At 39.1% G+C, this 23,562-nt stretch overlaps 1 protein-coding gene and 1 non-coding gene across 2 annotated transcripts in view; one reads left to right on the top strand and one right to left on the bottom strand.

Annotated features, from left to right (window-relative positions):
- Positions 1 to 1,894: 1,894 nt before the first annotated feature.
- Positions 1,895 to 1,966, bottom strand: Trnaa-ugc. Its single transcript has one exon. It is a non-coding gene; the product is annotated as a tRNA-Ala (tRNA).
- Positions 1,967 to 7,838: 5,872 nt separating this feature from the next.
- LOC121381050 overlaps positions 7,839 to 23,562 on the top strand; it is a 34,541-nt gene continuing 18,817 nt past the window's right edge. Inside the window, exon 1 of the mRNA XM_041510132.1 lies at positions 7,839 to 8,065. Coding sequence (XP_041366066.1) covers positions 7,999 to 8,065 — 67 coding nt within the window. The 5' untranslated portion in view covers positions 7,839 to 7,998. The remainder of the gene's footprint in view (positions 8,066 to 23,562) is intronic.

The raw sequence follows: 23,562 nt of genomic DNA, 5'->3' as shown, positions 1-23,562 counted from the left end.
ATTAAAGGAGAAAACCCGCTGTCGCCACTTCATGGGCTACTCTTTTCGATTAGCAGCAAGGGATCTTTTATATACACCATCCCATAGACATGATAGCACATACCACGGCCTTTGATGTACCATTCGTGGTGCACTGGCTGGAGCCAAAGATTAATAAATCAATGTCCTCTAGTGGTGGCATTCAACAATAATAATTTTAACTTTTAACAATTAAAGATAAACCCGTGAAAAACGTTCTAATAAATAGAGACAGACAGACAAGACAAACGGAATGACTGATAATTCTTTTGAGATGAATAACTTTTTTGCATCCATTTTCCATCTTATAAATCTTCACCTATGTGCAGACATTGCAATGACGTAGTCACAGTTCCCAGGGAACAAGGACAGTGTGGCCAAGATAAGCGTGCTTGAACCTTCAGTGGCTAGCATGTGTCAAACGGTTGATTAATTGACAGTAGTTACCGCAAACAGTAAACTATCCCATTATCTCCTTCACGTCTTGCTTAAAAACAAACGAAACATTATATACTGAACACATATAATACTTAAATAATTAATGTGGGTCTATATAATTAGTATCCGTTAAAAAAACTTAAAGAAAATAGAAACAAACATATCGAAGATCCCGGGTATCGAACCCGGGGACTTTCACATGCAAAGCGAACATGATGTATACATTGTAAATATAAATAAGCACCCCCCCCCCCAAAACCCCCATATTTAAAAACAAAGTTTGTTTTGTTTAACGACACCACTAGAACACATTGATTTATTAATCATCGGCTATTGGATGTCAAACATTTGGTAATTTTGACATATAGTCTTAGAGAGGAAACCAGCTACATTTTTCCATTAGTAGCAAGTGATCTTTTAATCTTTTATATGCACCAACCCATAGACAGGATAGAACATACCACAGCCTTTGATATACCAGTCGTGGTGCACTGGCTGGAACGATATTTAAAAACAAAGGCATCCACAAGAAACCACACACCGGTACCAAAGACCCACTCACACTGACTTACATAATACATTTTACAATTGACGGATATTGATCATAGATACATCTAGGATGCGCAGATTAAAAAAAGTTAAATAATAAAAGGATATTTAAAGACCATTAAATCATTTTTGATAACAAGAAAAACATTTTAAAAATATTTATTTATAAAAGTAGAACATTTATTATGAGAGCCATAATGATTAAAGAGAAGTGTGAAGTACCGACTATTGACTACGGATGCATATAATGTTTAAAGAATAATACAATATTGATGTTTGAACCCTTTTGCATCAGCTATTAAACGTATGTTGTAAAGAGATACTCTCTGTATAGACAGTAACACATAAACAACCAAACAGTTATAGCATTTTGAGTTGTAAAAAAAAAAAAAAAAAAAAACATTCTGAATGTTATAATACTTAAATAATTAATGCGAGTCTTTAAAGGGACAATCCCGAGTTTGCTGGAATTTTTAAGATGTTATCGACTAACAGAGACTTTTTGACGACTGTAATTACATATCAAATATATTTTTCTGAATAAAATATTAGTGGCTGTATATTAAACGTGTTTCTTTCTGATCGTTGTAATATTTGTACTAGGTTAAATTTCATTTTATTTCCTAAAATATATTTTAAAAATTCGTACGTACAAAATTATTTGAAGACAAAATCCAGTTTGGGCTTCTTACAAAATATATTAAGACGACCAGACACACATTGAATATACAGACACTGATATTCTAAACAAGAAAATATATTTAATATGTAAGTTTAATCGTAGAAGTATTTTATTAGTCGGAAACATCTTACAATGCAACAAAACTCAGGAATGTCCCTTTAATTAGTATCCATAATAAAACGTAAACAAAAGGAAAACAAAATGTATTGGAGATGCCGGGTATCGAACCCGGGGCCTTTCACATGCAAAGCGAACGCTCTACCACTGAGCTACATCCCCGATATAATGATACTGATGATTGAGTGAGTGGCAAACTGTGCGTAGCCTACATTTTCTATATAGGTTACTACTACTCAAATAATAAAACATACGTTGAAGCATTGAAAAGAAGAAAAAAGAAAGAAATGTTTTATTTAACGACGCACTCAACACATTGTATTTACGGTTATATGGTGTCAGACATATAGTTAAGGACCACAGATATTCATCATATTGAGAGAGGAAACTCGTGAAAAGAAGGAAAACGTTTTAAGTTCATTTTGTTAAAATTTTGAAAAAGAAAATAGAACATAGGTGGGGGTTGGGTGGAGAGAACGCTCACCACATTTTAGTTGTATATTTATTTATTTTCTTTTTTCTTTCTTTTTTGGGGGTGGGGGTGGGGTGTGTATTTATTATTATTATTATTATTATTATTATTATTATTAGCCTATTATTATTATTATTAATGTTCTTGTCTGTAAACTACCTTTCCTGGTTAACTAGGTGTTTAGGAGCGGTGGTAAAGTACTACTAGCTTGATGCCCGGTCGGTCTGGGTTTGATTCCCATCGGTGGGCTCATTGGGCTATTTCTCATTGCATCCAATGCACTACGAGTGGTATATCAAAGGCCGTGGTATGTGTTATTCTGTCTGTGGGATAAGGCCGTGGTATGTGTTATTCTGTCTGTGGGATAAGGCCGTGGTATGTGTTATTCTGTCTGTGGGATAAGGCCGTGGTATGTGTTATTCTGTCTGTGGGATAAGGCCGTGGTATGTGTTATTCTGTCTGTGGGATAAGGCCGTGGTATGTGTTATTCTGTCTGTGGGATAAGGCCGTGGTATGTGTTATTCTGTCTGTGGGATAAGGCCGTGGTATGTGTTATTCTGTCTGTGGGATAAGGCCGTGGTATGTGTTATTCTGTCTGTGGGATAAGGCCGTGGTATGTGTTATTCTGTCTGTGGGATAAGGCCGTGGTATGTGTTATTCTGTCTGTGGGATAAGGCCGTGGTATGTGTTATTCTGTCTGTGGGATAAGGCCGTGGTATGTGTTATTCTGTCTGTGGGATAGGGCCGTGGTATGTGTTATTCTGTCTGTGGGATAAGGCCGTGGTATGTGTTATTCTGTCTGTGGGATAGGGCATGTGGAAAATGTAGCGCATTTCCTCGCTAAGGTAGTAAGACTAAAATGTCAAAATTACCAAATGTTTTACATCCAATAGCTAATGATTAATAAATCGATGTGCTCTAGTGGGGTCGTTAAACAAACAAACATACTTCAATTGGGTGTTTCTCCTTTCCTTAGCCTTCTGCAGATAAGGAAAGAATATCATTTGCACATTTAAACACTTGGTAAGAGCATTATAAGAGGTGAATCCCACTGCTGTATTTTAGTAGTATAACCCACTCCTTCCGAAATCACCTAACAATAATTATGCTCCATACACAGTCAATCTGATTAAAATTAGCTCCACTATTACATGTGGATCTAACACCAGCCAGTTGGAGCTCATGTCCACCAATCAAAACCTTACTTGCAGAATCCTGCCAGTGATTTAAAAATAATTTGAAAACATTCCGAATTATCCTGAGGGTATACGACATGTTTCGTGTCAATTAAGAATGCCTCAGGATAATTCGGAATGTTTTCAAATTATTTTTAAATCACTGGCAGGATTCTGCAAGTAAGGTTTTGATTGGTGGACAAGAGCTCCAACTGGCTGGTGTTAGATCCACATGTAATAGTGGAGCTAATTTTAATTAGATTGCATACACAGTAGGCCTACAGTACAGTACAGTACAGTACAGTACAGTACAGTACAGTACAGTACAGTACAGTACAGTACAGTACAGTACAGTACAGTACAGTACAGTACAGGACAGGACAGGACAGGACAGGGCAGAACAGTGCAGGACCGTACAGTACCGTACAGTACAGTATGTATAGCACGGCCTTTGATATACCAGTCGTGGAGCACTGGTTGGAGATGGTGGGGTAGGGGTGTCCATTGAAGTCGATGGATACTAGTATTTTAAAAATACTATTTAGACCAAAAAAACCCCACCCAAAAACACAAAAAAACCCCACCCAAAAACCCCCAAAACCCTCAAAAAACAAACAAACAACAACAACAACAACAACAAAAACCCTAACAGGCTAGAAGGTACAGGGTTCACATCCCGGCACCGGCTCCAACCCAGAGCGAGATCTTAAGGGCTCAATGGGTAGGTGTAAAGCCACCACACCATCTTCTCTTTCACTTTTGAACCCAACAAAAAACAAAACAAAACAAACTAGACTATATTGTAAGACGATCAAGAACCTTTAAAACTACTACGGCTGATTAGCTCGTGACAGGGCGTGGGGGATCGGTGATAAAACTCAACTTTGATTTCCGCCGAGAGTACATTTTCAACAGGGCAGGGAATGAGTAAACACACCTGCCTCAGCGGTGTAGTTGTTTCCGCCCTCTAGTAGATGATGGGATCGGATCTCAGTACCGGTTCCCACCCAGAGTGTGTTGCAACAACTTAATGTGCAATGTGAGGTGTAAGGCCACTAAACTGCATAGCCAAGTCAGGTCAGGTCATAGGGTTTTACGTGCACATTCAGAACAAGCTGTTGTAGCGCACGCCTGTCATGAGCACAAGAGCCGGCCTTGGCCGGCTCCTCCGCCCATGACAGGAAAGGTGGGGGGAGGGGAGAGGAGGGACCGCCTGCACTGGCAGGTGCAAGGGAGCACCACCAGCCCGACTGAATCGGTAGCAGGCGGGTGGGTGGTGGTGCTGCTATGGAATTTTGAATGGAGCCGTTAATGCCAAAGAGAAAGGGTGCGCAGTTTTGATTGAGGAAATTTGGCGCAATTTGGAACGGTCGGTCGAAAGGTAAATGGCCGAGCTAGTATAGGTTTTGAATCGAGAGTAGCTCGTTAGTGAGTCGAGAGTAGCTCGTTAGTTATAGACCTCTATGATGCTGGTTGTCTCCCTAGGTTGCCCGTAGGGTCCTGATAAGGACCTGACCTCTTCTGGTCGTGGAATGACAACCCAGAGGAGACTCGTGCAATTGTGTAGTTGGCACTGGTAGGCAAGGCGTTTTGTTCCGGGGTCGACGTGATGATATTGGCGTAGCTGCATAGCCGTACGGACATCCATTTTTGTAGGAGGTGGGGGTGTAGGCTGAATTTTGCCCGAATGAAACGAAAATACCCGAACAGGGCTTCTAGAATTTTTTATAAAATCCAGTAGCCATGTGATCGGTGATTTTGTAAATTTACTAACCACGATTACAGTGACAGAAAGCAGCAGAATTGTTCAATAGTCCACCGTACAAGTACTAGTACATCTACAAATCTATGTGTCCATCAATATTTTTACTTGTCCAAATAAATAGTTTTTTATTGCTCAAAAAGAAACAGCATTATACATTTTTACTTTTGCACATTTTGCTTGTCCCAGCAGATTATCACTTGTCAGGACAAACCGATAAGTGCTTATTTCGAACACTGGATTAAAAATTCGCAAGGCCTACTTTACTTTAAGTAAGTTAATACAATTTTACTAATTAAATAGTAATAATTGGATATGTCACCTAAAGAGGGAGATAGAGCTTTAAAACACTAACATTGGGGGTGGGGGTGGGGGTGGGATTGTAGGGGCAGAATATTCATATTTACAAAATAGACTTAACTGCAGCATTTGACAAAAACAATTTCACTAGCCGTCGGGCATGGCAAAAGTAGTTATTTACTAGCCCAACATTGAATATTACTAGCCATGGGAATGGGCTACCATAATCTAGAAGCCCTGCCGAATCTGGATAACAACGTTTATTCATATATATATATATATATATATTAGCATTACCACCAATATAGGGTTGCAAACGAATCACTACATATTTTTACATGGATTTAAACTACTATTGGGAGTAGAATAATAGAAATACATAGTGAATGGTTTTCAAGCTAGTTGATTTTGCCCGAATATCTGAGTAATTTTTTTGCCCAAATTCGAATATTTTCGCCACCACAGGGAAGGGGAGCAGTTGCCCTCACCCTGATCGATATACTTTTGCTACACCGATCTTTCTCTGTCTTTATATTTCTCTCTCTCTCTCTCTCTCTCTCTCTCTCTCTCTCTCTCTCTCTCTCTCTCTCTCTCTCTCTCTCTCTCTCTCTCTCTCTCTCTCTCTCTCTCTCTCTCTCTGTTTGCCTCTGATGAGGGATCCAGAGAACCCGCCCCCTAAATATACACAAGAGACTGTTTGCTTTTTTTGTTTGTTTGTTTGTTTTGTTTTGTTTTGTTTTTGTTTTGTTTTTATTAATCATTGGGTTGCCAGTTTTTCGAGCTGGTCCATGTGTCCTTTTTCCTTAGTCCCCCTCCCCCACTACCACCACCACTACCATCCAAAAAAAAAGGCCAAAAACCATATCTCTGGATCCACCCCTGCGTCAAATCCGGAGGGTGGGGCGGGGACGCAGTAGCGGGTTTTGTAATATTTACACTTGCAATATAAACGTGTTTCTCTTATTTATTAATATCAAAGACGTTTGATTTTTGCGATAATGTTTATCACCCCAGTTCAAAATAGTTACCTATTTATTGATCCCAGGTGACCGGCCTCGGTGGCGTCGTGGTTAGGCCATCGGTCTACAGGCTGGTAGGTACTGGGTTCGGATCCCAGTCGAGGCATGGAATTTTTAATCCAGATACCGACTCCAAACCCTGAGTGAGTGCTCCGCGAGGCTCAATGGGTAGGTGTAAACCACTTGCACCGACCAGTGATCCATAACTGGTTCAACAAAGGCCATGGTTTGTGCCATCCTGCCTGTGGGAAGCGCAAATAAAAGATCCCTTGCTGCTAATCGGAAAGAGTAGCCCATGTAGTGGCGACAGCGGGTTTCCTCTCAAAATCTGTGTGGTCCTTAACCATATGTCTGACGCCATATAACCGTAATAAAATGTGTTGAGTGCGTCGTTAAATAAAACATTTAAAAAAAAAAAAAAAATATTGATACCAGCTTAACATGGGTGAACATAATCAGAGGCGAATCTAGGGTGTGTGTGCAGGGGCCCGGGTCCCCCTAAATTTTGCGATAGTTATAATTTTATTATATATTAATATATTTTTTTTTTACGACCCCCCTCCAAACTTCTCCAAAAGTTCCCTTTGGCATTCTACCTCATGTCACTGGGGCTACGCCTAAATGGATTTTCTGGATCCGCCACTGATAATGATTATTATTAATAAACTCTTATAACATCTACCAACTGATTAAACAAACATGCAATGAAACAGTGGAATAAAAAAAAATGTATATAAAAACCCTAATGAAATATTTATTTTTAAAATCGTAATTCGACGTCACCATCTTGTATTTGACGCGACGGAGGTATCACGCCAGTGTTAATATTTAATGACAAAACATGCGGGTAATTACGACCAAGTGTCGACCCGCACAAAAGAAAGTATTACCCGGGGTGCTATAAAGTTCACGTTTCTGTCAAAATGTCTTGTTATCAATTAATCAGCTTAATGATTAAAACTCATCACTAATTCCTAACCCTGCTTTTATTCCCTGACATTCTGACAAAAAGGGTAAACAAACACGTTTTGTTCGTTTTTACAAAATACTCCCAAATACACTGCCGGCAAGTGTTTACACAAACAACAATCGTCAGGCGTCGCGCACGGCCGATCTGAAACACTGCACTCTATAAAAGCATAATATTTTCACGAACTGTTAAATATGTAAACATAAAAAGACACACGCAAACCGAGTGGATCAGGATTCGAACCAATCGCCGGGCGAGTAGCAATCTTATATATCTTCGCCGAATGATACCGAAGCGCGCTGCTCGTTTTCCGCCGCTGCGATATCGCCGTTCCGCTATTAGTGTTCCGCCGGCCGTGTGTTTGTTTCGCACTGTCTCGAGACCGCTGGAGCAGAGCAGAGGTCTAGTCTATCTCTCTCCCACTTGGAAAGCATCATAAGACTTGGCGATATTGGGATTTAAAAAAAACACTCAACTCCTTCGAACCTTTTTAGCCATGAAACCCTGGCTGAAGTGGCTGACGCTGTATCTTCACGGCATCGTGATGCTACGACTCGCAGAAGGTGAGTACATTGCCGACGATGTCGGCTTTTAAAAAAATATATAAAAAAATGTTTTCAATCGCGACGTGTTTTGCTTTCAAAAGGTTTCGGTTTATGCCTGAATTAACTCCGTTGAATGGACAGTTCGTGCCGGCGCTCATTCCATTAAAGTCCTGTGTTGTCAAGTGAATATTAGCCTTTGTTGCTTTTGAAGGCAGTTTTGTAGCATATTAATTGACATCAAAGCTTAAGTAGCTAAAAGTTGGCTTCGGGGACTTTAGGATATGACTACAAGATTTGAGGAGGTGACGGTTATGATACGCATGTGGTAATCTTGTTAACCACCACTGGCCAGATATATACACACACACACACACACACACACACACACACACACACACACGAGTCAGTACGTGAGTAAACTCAATATTTATACATGCAAATCACCCATGTAATCCACGCTGATACAGTAATAATAATTAGTTACGGCACAGCGGTGGGTAATGAGAACTATTTGTTTTGTCTCTGCTTAACGTACTAAGATTTCTTCTACATAAGTCTTCCACAACAATGGAAACGTAGTGTGATATATCTTCCGTCAGACTTTTTTTTCTACATGGAATAACCATTATGACGAGTTGAACAGCAGATATAATGAACTACGGGGAAAGAAGAAACGTTGTTACATACAACATCAACATACATTCCAGTCATGGATTTTAAAGCTTAAAAGTTAAGGTTTTTTTGTTTTAATAATGACAAACACCACAAGTGCACATTGATTTATTCACCATCGGCTACTGGATGTCAAACAGTTGATAATTCTGACATTTAGTTATAATCTTATTATCTTAGAGGAAACCCAATACAGTTTTCTATTAGCAGCATTGAGCAAGGGATCTTTTATATGCAAAACGTCTATTTTAGTCAAATATTTACAGATTTTGGGCTGTGAATTTGTGATCAGGAGTTATGCTTATTAACGCTAATGAGTGACTAAACTACATTACATCAATATCGCCCCAAACCCGTAATTTGGCGTAAATAATAATAATATAAAAAAAATCCTGGATCGATTATTGCAACAACAGATTACATGTACCTAACGGTAAGAACTGTTTAATATGGGTGATCAAAGAAATCTGTAGAGGAGGCGGGTAGACTAAAATATGTAAAACGTCAACGCTGCCCTGCATATGTTGACGGTATTAAGATATTCTCCCTGTGTATTTGACAGTGTATTTAAAGAAGCCACTTGGTCACGAATACCTAAGTTTACATACACGCGGGGTGTCTATTTCTCCGGTCAAAATGCTTATGCTGTTTGCAGGCAATTATACATTACTGACTGGGATTGATTCACTCCGATCCGTGTCCGCGTACAAAAGATTCGGAAAATGGTGAGTTAGGCTTTTAGCCTTAGTACTCATTGACGTTACACTTGTGTTTGTTTTGGAAAAGAGAAACGTGCTAAGATCTATAGAAAACACGGACGTAAGGACATCCCCCAGGGTTAGGTCCATCACTCGGGTTGTAAGTGGCTGGCCTCGTCTTCTCTCTAAAGCCATTTTGTGTTTTCCTCCCCGGGTTTTGGCGGATCCGTATAAATACCAGGCTCCGCGAGTTCTCAGACGCGCTAGATGGGGATTTGAGATAAGAGTATAAGTGGTCTAAGAATCTGCGTGTAGGCCTCACAAAACTAAATCATCTTTTGTGTGTGTGGCGGCGGTGAGGGCGAAATATCGATTAAGTCGAGTATTTCATACTTCCATAACTTCGTTTGAAAGCTTTATTCTGCACTTGTTTTTCTTCTCTTTTTCATTTCTGGACGGTAGACAAACTTACCATGAAGGACAAACTTACCATAATATTAGCTGACAAATTTACCATGAAGGACAAACTTACCATATTAGTTGACAAACTTACCATGATGGACAAACTTACCATAATATTAGTTGACAAACTTACCATGATGGACAAACTTACTATAATATTAGTAGACAAAATTACCATGCTGAACAAACTTATTATAATATTAGTAGACAAATTTACCATAATAACAGTACACAAAATTAACACGATTGACAAACGCATCATAATATTAATAGACACTTTTACCATGATGGACAAACGCACCGTGATAATCAAACTTACCTCCAAAAGCGCAATGACACTTACCACACTTCTTTCTCTCTTTTTTCTGAATGTCTAAATTGCCTAAATTCAAATTATAATACAATGATAAGACTGTTGATTGTCATGGTTCTAAAAGCTAATTATTGTAAAACATTGAAATAGGTTAACTGTTTTAAAAATTAAAAATTATTAAAATTAATTCTTGAAAAATATTTAAATAAGGTGTATAATTGTTTTAAATGAAACACGAAATAGTCAGTAATATATCTTTAGTTAATTTCTAGCTTGATTTTTTGTTATGACATTTTTTTTTTACATAATATTATACACTTTATTAAGAGTATTCTGTATTCCTCATCTGGGGTTAATTCCGGCCTCTGAAAATTTAATATTTGCATGAACCATATATTGGTTACGCAAAACTAAATTTAGGTAACCCATTTTCTTTTTGCGTAACCCGTTATGCCCATGTAAATTAAAGTCCTACATTTAATGCGTGAACGGAAAATAAGTTACGCTAAATTAGATTTGCGTGAACGAAGCGCGAACGAAACGATCGTTCTCGCAATTTTCAAAGGCCTGGATTTGCAATGTATTTAGGTGTCGTACAACGAACACTGATTACGTGGACGGTATATCTCAGTATTACCGGTAAACCCCCCCCCCCCCCCCCCCCCACCTCCCTTTATTACCCGTCTGCTCCTGATAGCTCTGACAACCGCCAGTACGCCCTGACAAGCTACAGAATGTTCCGACAGGCACTACCTGTACATTCTTCCGAGTCGACCCCTTCCAGCCCGAGTTCGCGTGTCGGAACCTATTTGTTCCGCTAAAATAAACTCGGAAATTGGTCAAATTAGAGTCGCGGCTTTTATTCGCCTTGTTCGTGTACAACTAAGACAGGCGCACATGACTGGAAAAGATCTTTTCAACCAGCTTTCATACAAGCTGTCAGCTCGTTTTTATTACGAAATTCCAAAATCGCAGTTTGATCATCAGATCTGGCTAACTGTAACAACGTTAGAAGACGGGGGAGCTGACGTCAAAGGTCATAGACTTGATATTTCCAGCGTACAAACATTAAAAGCCGTTACTAAGTTGTGAGGCGCGTGCTTTTGTCAGTGTATACTAAGCCGGTTTTGAAGTCGGGTATGTTGAAAAGAGATTCTTTATCATCGTTGCTGAAAAGATGAAAATTTCGATTATCGATAACATTGTGATCGAAAAACTTTCAAATAACAGGCTGGTACTATGGAAACCACTGACAAGAAAAACATCGAGCCAAGATTAGAGATCTAGTATGATTTTGTTTAAGGTTCACAAGTGCTGTATTATAAGATAAATTTGAATAGCTACATTGAAAGTTTGCTCACTTTGGAATTCCCTTTCGGTTCTTCATACACTTGGAAATGTCACTGACTCCAATTTTTTGTAAGCAGATCACAATATTTTCGGCTACTAGTATTTACAGTTTTGTTTCCGTTATTTTACACATTTGTTACAATTCTGCGTTTGGTCATCCTCATATTTCTTGTAGTTCAAAAATACATTTTATACTAAATAGAAAAAAGTACATCCCTCGTAAGCTATGGTCAGCGGAATTAATGTGAAGGGTACCGCCGAAAACTGCGATATATCCATTTTTGTAAAACAGATACAAATAAAACTCTTCAGTACAGTTCACAGAACATATATTCTGACGTCCAGAAGAAACTATACCAAAACTGAGAGACTACTGAAGGAAAACCAAAACATTGGTGTTTCGGCATGTTGTGAACACAATTTCATTCCATAAAAGCAGAAACATTTAACCACCATTTCATTTCCATTATCAAAATTATAAAGGAATGTAAATCATTTTTGTTTTGGTATAGTTTCTTTTGGACGTCAGTATATGCGATCTGTGAACTGTACTGATGAGGGTTATCTAGTGTCAGTTTTACAAAAATGGATATACATGTACATGTATCTGGATATATATGGATGCATACTAATCCGTACACTTTAGGTCCACTTGGACCTTACCACTAGCTAAGTCCTTTTTGATTTCTATTCATCATACGTTTTTTTCTTCAAAATATGATTATTATCACTCCCTCACATGAAAACCAAAACGAAATATATGTAACAATATTCTGGTATAAAAACAGTTTAATTCATTGACATTGTAGTCAGAGTTATACGTTTTCCTGTCATTTTTACATTTTCGACGTGCGGACCCCAATCGACAATGTTATATGCAGATCCTATGGCTATACCAAATCAAGTGATGTTTGGTTCTTGTGGTGGCATTAAATTAAAAAAAGAAAAGAAGACAAAACAACAACACAAAACCCAACCGTGATGAGAAAAGTATGATAAAACATATACCCCCGGGGTCCGCATGGATCTCTGGCACACTGATAAGAGTTAAACTGTTTTCTTCTATATTTTCATCTAATTGATGAGGTTTACTAGAGGTATAAGTACACTAACAACTGAAATATAAGACAAAACAACAACCCAAAACCCAACCCTGATCAGAAAAATATGATAAAACATATACCTCTGGGGTCCGCATGGATCTCTGGCACACTGATAAGAGTTAAACTGTTTTGTTCTATATTTTCATCTAATTGATGAGGTTTACTAGAAGTATAAGTACACTAACAACTGAAATATAAGAGTTATTAATACATATTTTGCAGTAACAGGTCCAGGTCACTGTATTTCAAAATAAGTTAAAGACAAATTTTAAAAGAGGTGTTATGTTTTGAGGAAGTATAGTTTGCGGCAGTATATTCTTCTTTTACGGGCACTGTAGTAGCGTAAAACGAAAACCAGTTCTGATTTCATGGGAAACTAATTAATATATTTGATATTTCATATTAAATAACTGATATCCCTCATGTAAGTTATTTAATTTAAAAAAATATATTTTGGGGTCAGCCCTACACATTCCGGGTGTAAAACGTTATACACACTTACTCTAGATATACATGCATATCTTAAAGATGTTAAATTCTTTATTAAGATGTATAAACACTTTCTCATATTAAGTAATAATTAAGTCATTTCTGAGCGGGGTCATCAAAACTGTGATTATCCCAGAGACACATACATTAATCAAGCCATCAACCAGGAATGTTTGATTAATAAATAACTGATTGCGTCTGAGGAATCGCTAGTTGTTTAACTATTTATCACGCTGGTGATTGCATTTAGATTTGACTGGCACGCGTTGAACCAGATGCTAATTGAATTGCTTGCTTTAATAGAAAATGGGCGGCAGGATAAGTTTTTTTGTACCATTTTACGCAGATGTATAATTCATAACATAATATTATATAAAATGAGACATATGCATGCATGAGCATGTACTGTATATTGTTTCAATGTATACATAATGTCTCAAACTGGAAACTATATAACCAGTTGCAAGAAATCTCAGACGTTTTCATGCAGAGCTATTCATCCATTCACTCGCCCGTCCATTCGTCCATCCACCCATCCACGCATTCACCCACCCACCCTGCCAGCCAGCCAGCCAGCCAGCCAGCCAGCCAGCCAGCCAGCCAGCCAGCCATCCACCCACCCTTCAATTCATCCATCCATCCAGTCATCCATTCACCCACCCAGCCAGCCATCCACCCACCTTTCTATTCATCCATCCAGCCAGCCATTCACCCAGCCAGCCAGCCACCTACCCACCCAGCCAGCCAGCCATTCATCCATCCATCCATCCATCCAGCCAGCCAGCCATCCATCTATCCAGCCAGCCAGCCAGCCAACCAGCTAACATCCATCAGTTCGTTTGTTCGTTCATCCATCCATACATGAAATACACAAGTACGTATACGCTAACAGGCAGACCCTGCTAATAAGAGATGACACAGTGCCTAGATCCGCCGCATATTTTCTGTTAGGTTCTCAGCATCACGCAGCCTCCAGCGATGACATGTGCACTTTGGGTACCGTGGCTAGAAGCGTATCAAGTGTCGGGGTGTCAGTCTTCTGCTTCTGCTTCTGTTCCTAAGCAGCTGGCCCTGACAACGGTCTACGGTTTACATGTTTGCGATGCGAAACACGGCCTTAGCAAAACTCGCCAAATTAGTGTTGGGAAATATTTGTTTGTGTTTTGTTATTGTGCGCTGAGATAACACATACAGATTTCAGTCCAAAATCTAAATGTATTGTCTTTCATATCTAAAACTTTTATTTTAAAGAATTGACGTTTAATGACTGTTTGTCTGTTATATTTTCATAATACTCTTATGAATAACAAACGAACATATATAATATAATATAATATAATATAATATAATATAATAATATAATAATATTTATATAATATAAAATTAGTATCCATAACAAGCAATACCTAATTATTCTTATATGTACATACGGTATTTCATTTAATTTTTAAAAGAAAGAAAGAAAAAACGCAGAATATTTCATAGAATACACTTTCCATATCTTGAGTTCAAACCGGTGTCGATGTTATTTAGTACCCAGCAAGATCATACCTCTTTCGTTAAACCCCGCGGGGATAACCGGTCTACACGCCAACATTTTGAAACGAAAATTGATAAAATTTTAGAACCCATATCTCACTCCCCACGAGGTTGACACTAGCCTAGCCGGGGGACGACCTGGCTATACGCGTTCGATGATTGCCGCATGGATAAAGCAGGGTGTTTATTTAGCCCGGCTACGTGCATTGTCTAAGGGTGGCGCCACAGAGAAAAATAATTGCCTCCGGAAATATCAGTGCCTTTATTATTTTTTCATCTGATCGGGGAGCTTGATGAAACGTAGGGGGGAGTTATGATTATTTCAAATATCAGATGACATAACTGCGCTTTGATTTTCCTATCCCTGCCATTAATCGTCCATATTTTGCAGACTATCGGCGCCTTGTCGAGGGTATTTGGGATATTAATATTGGACGTGTATTAGCTTGTTCTTGGTTGTGATGATAACGTCTCTCAAAAATTCTGCGTGGCAACTGTACAAAACGTTAGCTAGACGACGTGTGTTTTAAAGACGCTAAATCTGCATTTTATCCTGTGGGACGTTGCACATAAAAAAATCCCGTACTACTAATGGAAAACATGTACCGGGTTTCCTATTTAAAACTATAAGTCAAAATTACCAAATGTTTGACATCCAGTAGTCGATGATGAATAAATCAACGTGCTCTGGTTATTTCGTTAAACAAAACAAACTTCAACTAAAAAAAAAAACCTTTCAACTAAATCTATGAAACAAATATAGTTTTAATTGAAACTGAAGAATGCTGTAATGTTTCGAGAGTTATAAATACACAGTAGTCACATTGATAAATGATTTTTAGGTATTATACAAAAGAAAAGAAGAAAAAACACTCAAAAACCCCACAACAGCTTGCATACCATACATAATATTTGTAAATGACTTGACATGTTTATGACGTTGTACTCGAGATTCTATATGTCAACTCTTATATTTTTGGCTAAGTCAAGACAATTAGTGTAACCAAAACAGACAACAGAAGCTTGAATTTCCTTGGAGGTATTTTTTGTTTGTTTGCTTGTTTCTTTGTTGTGTTTTGTTTTTAAATCGTCAAACCCGAGCAAAGCTAATTAGTAATACACTATGACAATGCCATTAGTTGAAATGTGTTTGCAAGTAATACACTATGACAGTGCCATTAGTTGAAATGTGTTTGCAAGTAATTGCATTTGTTTATAAACACGATATATGCTCATTTATTTTCAATAGTTATACGCACGTGGATCTTGTTACCTCTATAGGTATTAATTCATATAAACTATGTACTGGAATGTAATCTCTTATTTTCCCTATAACATTTATTTGAAATATCTAACAGTGTGCTGGGGTGTCGCTAGAATATTTCCCCCTATATTCCAGTGTCTCATTTCATTTCAACTTAATTTCGTGCTTATATCCAATTAAGGTTCAAACACGCTGTCCTGGGCACAAACCTTGGGTATCTGGGCTGTTTGTCCAGGACAGTGGGTTAGTTGTGAGTTGGTTAGTGGTTAGTGAGAGAGAAGAGGGTATAGTGGTCTTACACCTACCCAGTGAGTCGTTAAAACTCGCTCTGGGTGGGAGCTGGTACCGGGCTGCGAACCCAGTACCTATCAGCCGTATGTCCGATGGCTTAACCACGACACCACCGAGGCCGGTTCCATTGTTTCGATGTTTCAGTTACACCATTAAATGAGATAATTAAACACGTACTATCATCCGCACAACTACTCTTCGTTACTCATGCATTGCGGTGTGTGGCTTTTGTCTTCCCATTTAGGTCATTAATATTTTGAACACCCCTTCTTTCTTTTCCATTTTTGTTGTAGATCCAGCCCTGAAACCCACATATATTTTAGGATAGGATATGTTTGTCTCTGTCCCGTGTATCCGTGGTGATTCGGGTGTGACGAAACGACCAGACAAATCCACTACCCGCTGTGCGCTTTATTCTGGTGCGCCAAGTCTGGCATATTGAGCTGCGACCCCCCGGCTCTTTTGATGACTTTAAAGTGCCCAGGGAGACCCTCCGTTTCAGCCTTGCTGCGATCATACCACCTTTATTGCTTACAGTCAGCGAACCTGTTTGAAAATTGTCAATAAAAAGCCCCAAAAGAACGTCGAACATGAAGTAGATGATGTGTTTCTATAGCGTTTATGTCCGATCATAACATGGGACATAATGCGACGAGATCGTCCGATAGGAAATGGTATGCACATTTAAGCATTGTTCCGAGTTCGCAACACATCGCCCGCGTAAATAGGTAATAACGTTACGTGTGTCTGTTTTGAGAGTTAATGTTTTTTACGGTGTGCAGGAAAAGAGATATAAAATTAATATTGGCTGGAATACATACACAACGACGATAAGAGCTAAAACTTTCATAAGGATATATGCTTCAACGGAGCTGCAACTCCATATCCAGAAGAGTAAAAGTGAATTCCACAAATACAAATATTGTAATAACGCCATTTATCTCCCCGAGTCCCTCACCATTCACCAGTTCATACATCCTCTTTTTTTTTGTCAGGTGCTAAAAAGTAATTCATTTGTATTACTATATTTTAGTGCAGGCAATCTCTGCATTATTTTTATTATTATAATCTAAAATAATTTCATTCACTAATTCATTCCTTCTTTCATGATTATTTCATATATCTGTCCGTCCGTCCGTCCGTCTATCCATCCTTCTATCTATCAATCCATTCATGTATCTTATCCATTAATCGAATTAGTCATTCCAAATTTTATTTTATTTATTTATGTATGCTGTCCCAGGCAAACACCTCGGCTGCCTGGATTATATATGAGAGACACAAGTCAGTGGTTATTGAAACAAGTCGATGGTAATTGAAACAAGTCAGTGGTTATTGAAACAAGTCGATGGTAATTGAAACAAGTCAGTGGTTATTGAAACAAGTCAGTGGTTATTAAAACAAGTCAATGGTTATTGAAACAAGTCAGTGGTTATTGAAACAAGTCAGTGGTTATTGAAACAAGTCAGTGGTTATTGAAACAAGTCGATGGTAATTGAAACAAGTCAGTGGTTATTGAAACAAGTCGATGGTAATTGAAACAAGTCAGTGGTTATTGAAACAAGTCAATGGTTATTAAAACAAGTCGATGGTAATTGAAACAAGTCAGTGGTTATTGAAACAAGTCAGTGGTTATTAAAACAAGTCAATGGTTATTGAAACAAGTCAGTGGTTATTGAAACAAGTCAGTGGTTATTAAAACAAGTCAATGGTTATTGAAACAAGTCAGTGGTTATTAAAACAAGTCAGTGGTTATTGAAACAAGTCAATGGTTATTGAAACAAGTCAGTGGTTATTAAAACAAGTCAATGGTTATTGAAACAAGTCAGTGGTTATTAAAACAAGTCAATGTAATGATCCTACACCTTCCAGTTTAGCTGTGGATATAGCGATTAGTGACACAAGTCTGTGTGATGGTCCTACACCTTCCATTTTAGCATTGTAGTTAGTGGTTAGTAAGAGACGTTCGTGTGATGGTCCTAAACATTCCCATTTATCCGTGCAGTCAATTGTTAGTGAGAGAAATCCGTGGGATGGTACTACACCTTCCCATTTAGCCGTGCTATCAGTTCTTGTGATGATCCAACACCTTCCCGTTTAGCCGGTTCTTGTGATGATACTAAAACTTCCTATTTAGCCGTGCAGTCAGTGACTAGTGAGAGAAGTCCGTGTCATGATCCTACACCTTCCTATTTAGTCGTGCAGTCAGTGGCTAGTGAGAGAAGTCCGTGTCATGGTCTTACACATTCCCAGTTAGCCGTGCAGTCAGTGGCTAGTGAGAGAAGTCCGTGTCATGGTCCTACACCTCCCCAGTTAGCCGTGCAGTCAGTGGCTAGTGAGAGAAGTCCGTGTCATGATCCTACATCTCCCCAGTTAGCCGTGCAGTCAGTGGCTAGTGAGAGAAGTCCGTGTCATGATCCTACATCTCCCCAGTTAGCCGTGCAGTCAGTGGCTAGTGAGAGAAGTCCGTGTCATGGTCCTACACCTCCCCAGTTAGCCGTGCAGTCAGTGGCTAGTGAGAGAAGTCCGTGTCATGATCCTACATCTCCCCAGTTAGCCGTGCAGTCAGTGGCTAGTGACAGAAGTCCGTGTCATGATCCTACATCTCCCCAGTTAGCCGTGCAGTCAGTGGCTAGTGACAGAAGTCCGTGTCATGATCCTACATCTCTCCAGTTAGCCGTGCAGTCAGTGGCTAGTGAGAGAAGTCCGTGTCATAATCCTACATCTTCCCAGTTAGCCGTGCAGTCAGTGGCTAGTGAAAGAAGTCCGTGTCATGATCCTACACCTTCCTATTTAGTCGTGCAGTCAGTGGCTAGTGAGAGAAGTCCGTGTCATGATCCTACACCTTCCTATTTAGTCGTGCAGTCAGTGGCTAGTGACAGAAGTCCGTGTCATGGTCTTACACATTCCCAGTTAGTCGTGCAGTCGCTCTGTGTTGTTGCCCATACTAGGATACGAACCGTGTCCCATCATCTACCAGCCGTATACCTGAGGTTTCACACGTTAGTGTTGTTGTGTGGTACAGTAGTAGTAGTAGTAGTAGTAGTAGTAGTAGTAGTAGTAGTAGTAGTAGTAGTAGTAGAAGAAGAATTAAGAAGAAGAATTAAGAAGAAGATTGCGTAGGTATTGAGACATGGATGACATATACATGTATCGGCCATGGCTGTGTAGCGAACCGGCCTCGATGGCGTCGTGGCAGGCCATCGGTCTACAGGCTGGTAGGTACTGGGTTCGGATCCCAGTCGAGGCATGGGATTTTTAATCGAGATACCGACTCCAAACCCTGAGTGAGTGCACCGCAAGGCTCAATGGGTAGGTGTAAACCACTTGCACCGACCAGTGATCCATAACTGGTTCAACAAAGGCCATGGTTTGTGCTATCCTGCCTGTGGGAAGCGCAAATAAAAGATCCCTTGCTGCCTGTCGTAAAAAGAGTAGCCTATGTGGCGACAGCGGGTTTCCTCTAAAAACAGTGTCAGAATGACCATATGTTTGACGTCCAATAGCCGATGATAAGATAAAAAAATCAATGTGCTCTAGCGGCGTCGTTAAATAAAACAAACTTTACTTGGCTGTGTAGCGATGCGAAACCCCATGCGTACAGTGTTTAGTTAGACATGCTTGTTTAGGCAACACAACAATATTGACAGTTCAGTGGTCGCGCGAGGCGGGCCACCCCACACAATCATTAAGAAGGCGAGATGAGTGGCTGGATGGAGCTCATTTACAGCGTATCAAAGGATTAAACCCCGAGGCGGGTGCGTTCTCAATGAATCCACACACACTGGTCGAAAAACTATTTACTATTAGTGCTACTACTAATACTTCCACCGCTACTGCTACTGCTACTGCTATTGCTATTGCTACTGCTACTACAACAACAACAACAACGACTATTATTACTAGTAGTTAACAGTGGTGGTAGCATTGGTCGTAATAGTAGTAGTAGTAGTAGTAGTAGTAGTAGTAGTAGTAGTAGTAGTAGTGGTAGTAGTTGCTGCTACTATTACTACTGTTACTACTGCTGCTATTACTACTACTGCTACTGCTACTGCTACTACTACTACTACTACTACTACTACGACCAATACTACCACCACCACCACCATCAACGCTGTTGCTGCTGCTGTTGTAAACTACTACTGCTACTACTACTACTACTACTATTGCTGCTGCTACTTTATTTTGTCTGAGTTAAATAGAGTATTGAAAACACCTGTTTAATATTAATATATTACACGATGCTCGTTGTGTTAAATCATTATGTATGTTTCCATCACCCTTAGCCTCCTGGAACAGTTTGATGAGCGGGTCCCTGCACCGCGTCAATCAAACCCGGAGATTTAACCCAGCCAGTTAGAAATTCTCTCTTTCTCTCTCTACCATTCAGATGCAATACATCTGTGTGCTGGCTTCAGGCGTTACGGCTATTCATCAAATCGTTTGCTTGATGAATGAATGAACGCCATGGAGGGGGGATCTTAGACTTCACCACCATTGCTGAGAATATTACTTTGGAACTAGGAAAAAGACATTAGAGAATGTGCAAAATACTTCAAATAATTAAAAAATTTCCAAATAACAAATTTATTTCACACTAATAATAAATATGAAGGTTTTTTTTTTATAACCAATACAGTTTTGTGACCAATAATTTAAACATATGACCAAAAAAAAACAAAACACTTACCCCCCCCAAAAAAAAAAACGAAACCCCCCCCCACAACCCCCCCCCCCCCCCCACAAAAACCCCCACCAAAACAACCCAAACAAACACCTGTTTCAATATCATTTTACGTTTGTTTTCACCAATATTTTGTGCTCAACATTTGAGGAAATACACTTTTAAATCCACCAGTAAACTATAAATAATGCGTGTTTTGTTTTTACCAATAGTTTCGTGATTACCATGTTGAACATGTACGCGCTTCACGCACACACGCCGCATAAAGTAAAACTCCCTCGGTAATATATAGGTTTGTTTTCACTAACGCAGTTCGGTGATCAAACGGAATGTTGTTTATGCGTGTTTACAAGACTAGTTTCACCGAAATGGCGCGATGCAATTCCAGAAAACTATATTCCTGTCTACAGGCTCTGGTTTATGGTAAAACTCAGAGTGGTTTGAGTAGCTCAAAGCTTCCGCTGCGCTGTGTGCTTTATCAACACACAAAACCGTCATCGATTCATTTTGCTGCAAAATTACAGCTATATCTATATCTATGTAAGATTAGCCATTTTTTTCTGGAATTAATCTGCTTTGATGTTTCCGACACTTGAAACGTTCGCCTAATCGGAAGTGCCTCCATTATTATTTTAACATATGGAAAAGGAGAATTTCTCATTGGAATATTATTATAATATAGATATGGATCTCCGTGCCTTGCGAGGGCGTGTTTCATTTTATCTCCTTCCTTCCTGTTACCTGCAGCTTTTAACTCGTAATCGGTCTTCAAACAAACAGGAAGTGCAATTTTGGAGGCCTTGTTTGGGTTCGTCGATTTCGAGAAATAAAGGGTGAAATAGAGTGAACAAAATCATGGTCCAAACAAAAGGTTAATATGGTAGATTACACGACCCAACCTTAGCCTTGATATATTTACTTGCTTGGATGGATGAAAAGATTAATTTTGAAAAACAAATGACGTCGAAACAAACCGAATAATTCCGATAAAAACCGAATATGCCCGAGTAGAAGCAAATGATGCCGAGACAAGACGAATACTACCGATATGCTTTATCCCAACTGTCAACTATTGTGACAATATTAATTGAGGTTTACCATTCTATTGTCGTTAATACGTAGCTGGTTGATTATATATATATTTAAACTTTGAGATATTTATAACATATTAATAGCAAATGGGTAAACCGGTAATTTCACACACAAACGCGTGATCTCACATACACAAACTGGTGATCTTATTCATAAACAGGTGATCTCAAACACTCTCTGACACAAACTAATGATCTCACACATAAGCTAGTCATCTCAGACACAAAACAATGATTTCTCACACAAAGCAGTGTTTTCATACACAAATGAACATACCACGGATGACATTATACTTTTCGGTTTTCTTCTTACAAATGCAAAACACATACAATCTAACAAGAAACTGAAGTTACGAAAACAGTGCTATTTCCTGTAATCCATTTCCATTATACATACACACAAAATACCCACAAACTAAAACAAGCCTGGTTTATAACAAGAAAATATATTCAGATAAACAGATAATTGCTATTTTCAAAATTCTGCCCATTTTGAACTCTACCCTCCCCCCCCCCCCCCCCCACCCCACCCCACCCCTCCATCCCGAGTCAGGCCACCGATCTTATCGGAGGTCGGACTCGGGTGGGCGTGTTCGAAACCATAGTGGTACATGAGCACGTTAAACTAGTTATCATCATCATCATCAGATAAACAAAGAGGACGGTGCATCCTAGGAGATAATAACCCAATCCATCCCCTATTAATGTTCCAAATCGGTAGCAATTTCAATTTTCGATTATAAACGATAATTGAAAACATCACTATTCCCTATACATGTGTATATTTATTCCCCAGTACTGAAACGCAAAACAGAATAAACTATTGCTGTATTTTGTTTGTCTGCCGCTTGTTCAGCCCCGTCATGGCCTCGCTTCTTGAGACGTTCTTTGAATAAACTTTGGAAGTTCTCAACTCGACAGGAACTGTTCAGTTTATGTTGCTAGGAGCGATTGAAGATAAGAGAAGTGGGTGAAGTGACGAAAGCGCCACGCACACGTCAGGTAATAACGTGTAGGTGCCGAGTGCCTTAATAATACCGAGTCTGGCAAAATAGTACTTCGTATTAGGACAACGGTGTGTTGCTAGGCACGGATCCAAGGGGAGGGTGCAGGGAGTTCACACTAGTGATGTTCCCTTGATCGATTATAATCGAAAATTGATCGGTTTACCTCTACCAATTTGATGATCGATTATAAAAATCCATAATCAATGGTGTGGGGAAATATGAACTGTAATTGTTACTCCAGTTTAGATGATGTAAGTAAATTGGGGCTGGGGCTTGTTTTTATAAAAAAAAAATATATTAAATTGTTATTAACGGTAAACTAGCAATTTGTAGGGTCTAGATCCCGGTAAACATGATAATAGGTGCATGATTTCTTATCATTCAAATCCTTCTATGTTCATATAATTCTAACCGATTATGTACTGGAAAGTGCCTACCGATTATAACCGATGATCGATGATAAAATTCCAACTGATTTACAACACCAGTTCACACCACTCCTCACGAATTAGAAAGTGCCCCCCAAAATCGAGTATAATATCAACATCGGCC

Source organism: Gigantopelta aegis, chromosome 9, assembly GCF_016097555.1.
Source record: "Gigantopelta aegis isolate Gae_Host chromosome 9, Gae_host_genome, whole genome shotgun sequence".
Classification (NCBI taxonomy): domain Eukaryota; kingdom Metazoa; phylum Mollusca; class Gastropoda; order Neomphalida; family Peltospiridae; genus Gigantopelta; species Gigantopelta aegis.
Note: the sequence above shows the minus strand (reverse complement) of the source record. Positions and strands in the feature narration are given on the sequence as shown.